This window comes from Monopterus albus, unplaced genomic scaffold (genome assembly GCF_001952655.1).
Source record: "Monopterus albus unplaced genomic scaffold, M_albus_1.0 scaffold7.1, whole genome shotgun sequence".
In the NCBI taxonomy this organism is placed as follows: domain Eukaryota; kingdom Metazoa; phylum Chordata; class Actinopteri; order Synbranchiformes; family Synbranchidae; genus Monopterus; species Monopterus albus.
In genome coordinates, this window is record NW_018127887.1 from 4996281 (window position 1) to 4998863 (window position 2583).

General features: G+C 42.5%; 1 protein-coding gene across 1 annotated transcript in view; it reads left to right on the forward strand.

Moving 5' to 3' along the window:
* The window catches only part of ptpn9a (protein tyrosine phosphatase non-receptor type 9a), a 19210-nt gene that overhangs the window by 11628 nt on the left and 4999 nt on the right, over positions 1-2583 (forward strand). Inside the window, exons 3-4 of the mRNA XM_020622820.1 lie at positions 490-579; positions 2229-2353. Of these exons, the coding sequence (XP_020478476.1) occupies positions 490-579; positions 2229-2353 (215 nt within the window). The remainder of the gene's footprint in view (positions 1-489; positions 580-2228; positions 2354-2583) is intronic.

Below are 2583 nucleotides of genomic sequence, written 5' to 3' on the forward strand. Positions count from 1 at the left end.
CTCTCTCTCTCCCTGTACCTTTCTGCAGGTTGCCCTGGCCCTGGAGCTCTACATCTCTGATGAGCAGTCACCAGCCACATCGACCTGATCAGTGTTTGATTGTTGTGTCTTGTTGCTTTTCTTCTTTTGTCTCTCCTCTATCCACTCACCCCAACCGGTCGAGGCAGAAGGCCGCCCACCAAGAGCCGGGGTCTGTCGGAGGTTTCTTCCATTAAAGGGAGTTTTTCCTCCCCACTGTCGCCAAGTGCTTGCTCAAGGGGGATTTGTTGGGTTTTCCCCATGTAATAATATTGATACCAGTAAGGTCTAGACCTTACTTTGTAAAGTGTCCTGAGATGACTTTTGTTGTGATTTGGCGCTATACAAATAAAATTTGATTTGATTTAATTCTCTATTGTTCACAGAGAGGAATTCACCTCAGAGCGACTGCCTGTTACAGTAACTCCAGAGCCTGACTTCACCTGCTGTGATTTCTTCTGTTTTCTTCAGGAAACGCGTCTTAAAGAAGGAATTGTCAGACTTCAGCCTCAGGAGGAACCTCTGCGCTCAGAGCTGCTCAGTGGAAAGTTTACTGTGTTGGTAAGAGTGTCCTTTAAATATCCTCTATATTTGGCATCCTTTAAAGGAAAAAGTTCTATCTATTGTCATATTACGCAATAAAAGCAAAAGACAGGTGATCTTGCATGATGTCTTTATTCTAGAGAAATCAAATGAAAGACCAAAGCCAACACTGAATTAATCCTGCTGATCTTCTTTCTCTGTCCCATGGAGCTGACCAGAACACATCATTACTACACTAAACAACCAAATGTGTGTGAATCCACAGTTGAAAATAGTTCTCAAAAATGTGTGATTCACTCTTGTTTGTGTAACGTTTTGGTAAAAAAAAAAAAAAAAATGCTTTTTGTGATTTTCTTTTTAAATTTACATCTTTAAGAGGAACCAGTGTGCTTGAGTGCCACAGACAGGCTGGGCAAGTCAAAAAGCACTGAGGCAGGCATTGTTGGTTTTGGTCTCTTCCTGGTTTTGTTGATGACAAAACTATAGAATAACACCAGCCTTTTTCTTTTGTGGGTAATTTTCTTGCGATACTCCCACCATGCTTTTGGTGATTTCATCACAACTCTCTTTATATGGAGTTAGACGTGCATCAGTTTTGTAGTGATTAGAACAGCTCAGGTTCTATGCCACACTTGTTTTGCTGTGGCTGTTTTTCTTTCCAGCTTGTCAGGAAGGTAGATTGGCTTGCGGATAATCTACACTTCAAAGATTGCAAACTTGCTAATATAATGAGCTCATTTTTCAGTTGCATCTGAGAGCTAGCTCTCATAATAAGGAATTATGGGGGTCCTTTGGGGGCGTGCAAGTTAATAATTGACTAATCTTAAAAGCCAAGCAGTGTTCCTGTGCCAGATAAATTTAGCCTTTTGGTACGTCCCCCCCATCCCACCCCCCAGTGCGCACACACATTCCCACTCTCCTGTGTTTCCCTTCTTCCTCCCCACTGACGTGCTACAGTGACATCCTCTTGTGTGACGTCTGGGTTCTCCAGCCTCTGCAGTGAGCTTCATATCCTGTCTGAGGTATTTTTAGCCCCTGTACCCAAGATCACAGGCTCCTTTGCTTACAGAGGACGGTTCCGGTGTATCTTTGGTCTGCAGTTTCATTCAAATAAAGACCTCTAGTTCCTGTGACACCAGCTGCCTTTAAGCTGATCATATTTGACATGATAAATATGTTCCCTCTCAGGAAGAGAGAAGAAACTGGAACTTGGAGCATCATCATTGACAAGAATTGTTCTTCCTGATAAATTGTTGACAGTCCCTGTTGGCAGCATGCCAGTAACCAGCATATGAACTTAAGTGCCCCCCTGTGGTCACTGTTCTTGTTTCATTTCTGTAGAGCTTCCATTTGGCTGCTTTGTTGTTACACTCCAGTAAACCACCTCCTTGACTTCTGTGAAAAATACATCTGAAACATTGTAAAACTTGATACAGGCATGATATTTTTAAGGAAAAAATGAACACTATTATTTTAGATTAAAAGGACACAACAGTTTCCCATTGTGCTGTATACCCATCATCTACGGTTCAGGCTGGGTAGTGGAGAACTAACCCGGTACTATGTCTCGCTTCAGTACAAGAAATGAGAATTGGCAGTGAAATGGTGATTTACTTGTCACACAAGGTTGACAGCTGATGTAACCTGTTAGTACTGTGTATTTTCAGAGTGTTAGGGACCCTTCGGGCGCCTCCATCGCCTTGTACACAGCCAAACTTCATCACCCCCACAAGACAGGCAACCACGTGGTGCTTCAGGCCCTCTTCTACCTCCTGGATCGGGCTGTGGAAAGGTGAGACCTGTGACTGTAGGCTGAAAGCTTGAATATAAAGGAGGCTGCAATTAAACAGCACTGTTAAAAGCTAGAAATCCACATCAGCCAATGCATTTCCAAGTAGGTTAGTTTTCCTTGAAGAAATCTTATAAATGTAATAGCAAAAAGACAGTGTTCTTTCAAAATGCTGTCTATACACTTGCTTGCATGAGTTGGTGGTTACCTGACCTGTGTAATATATATATATA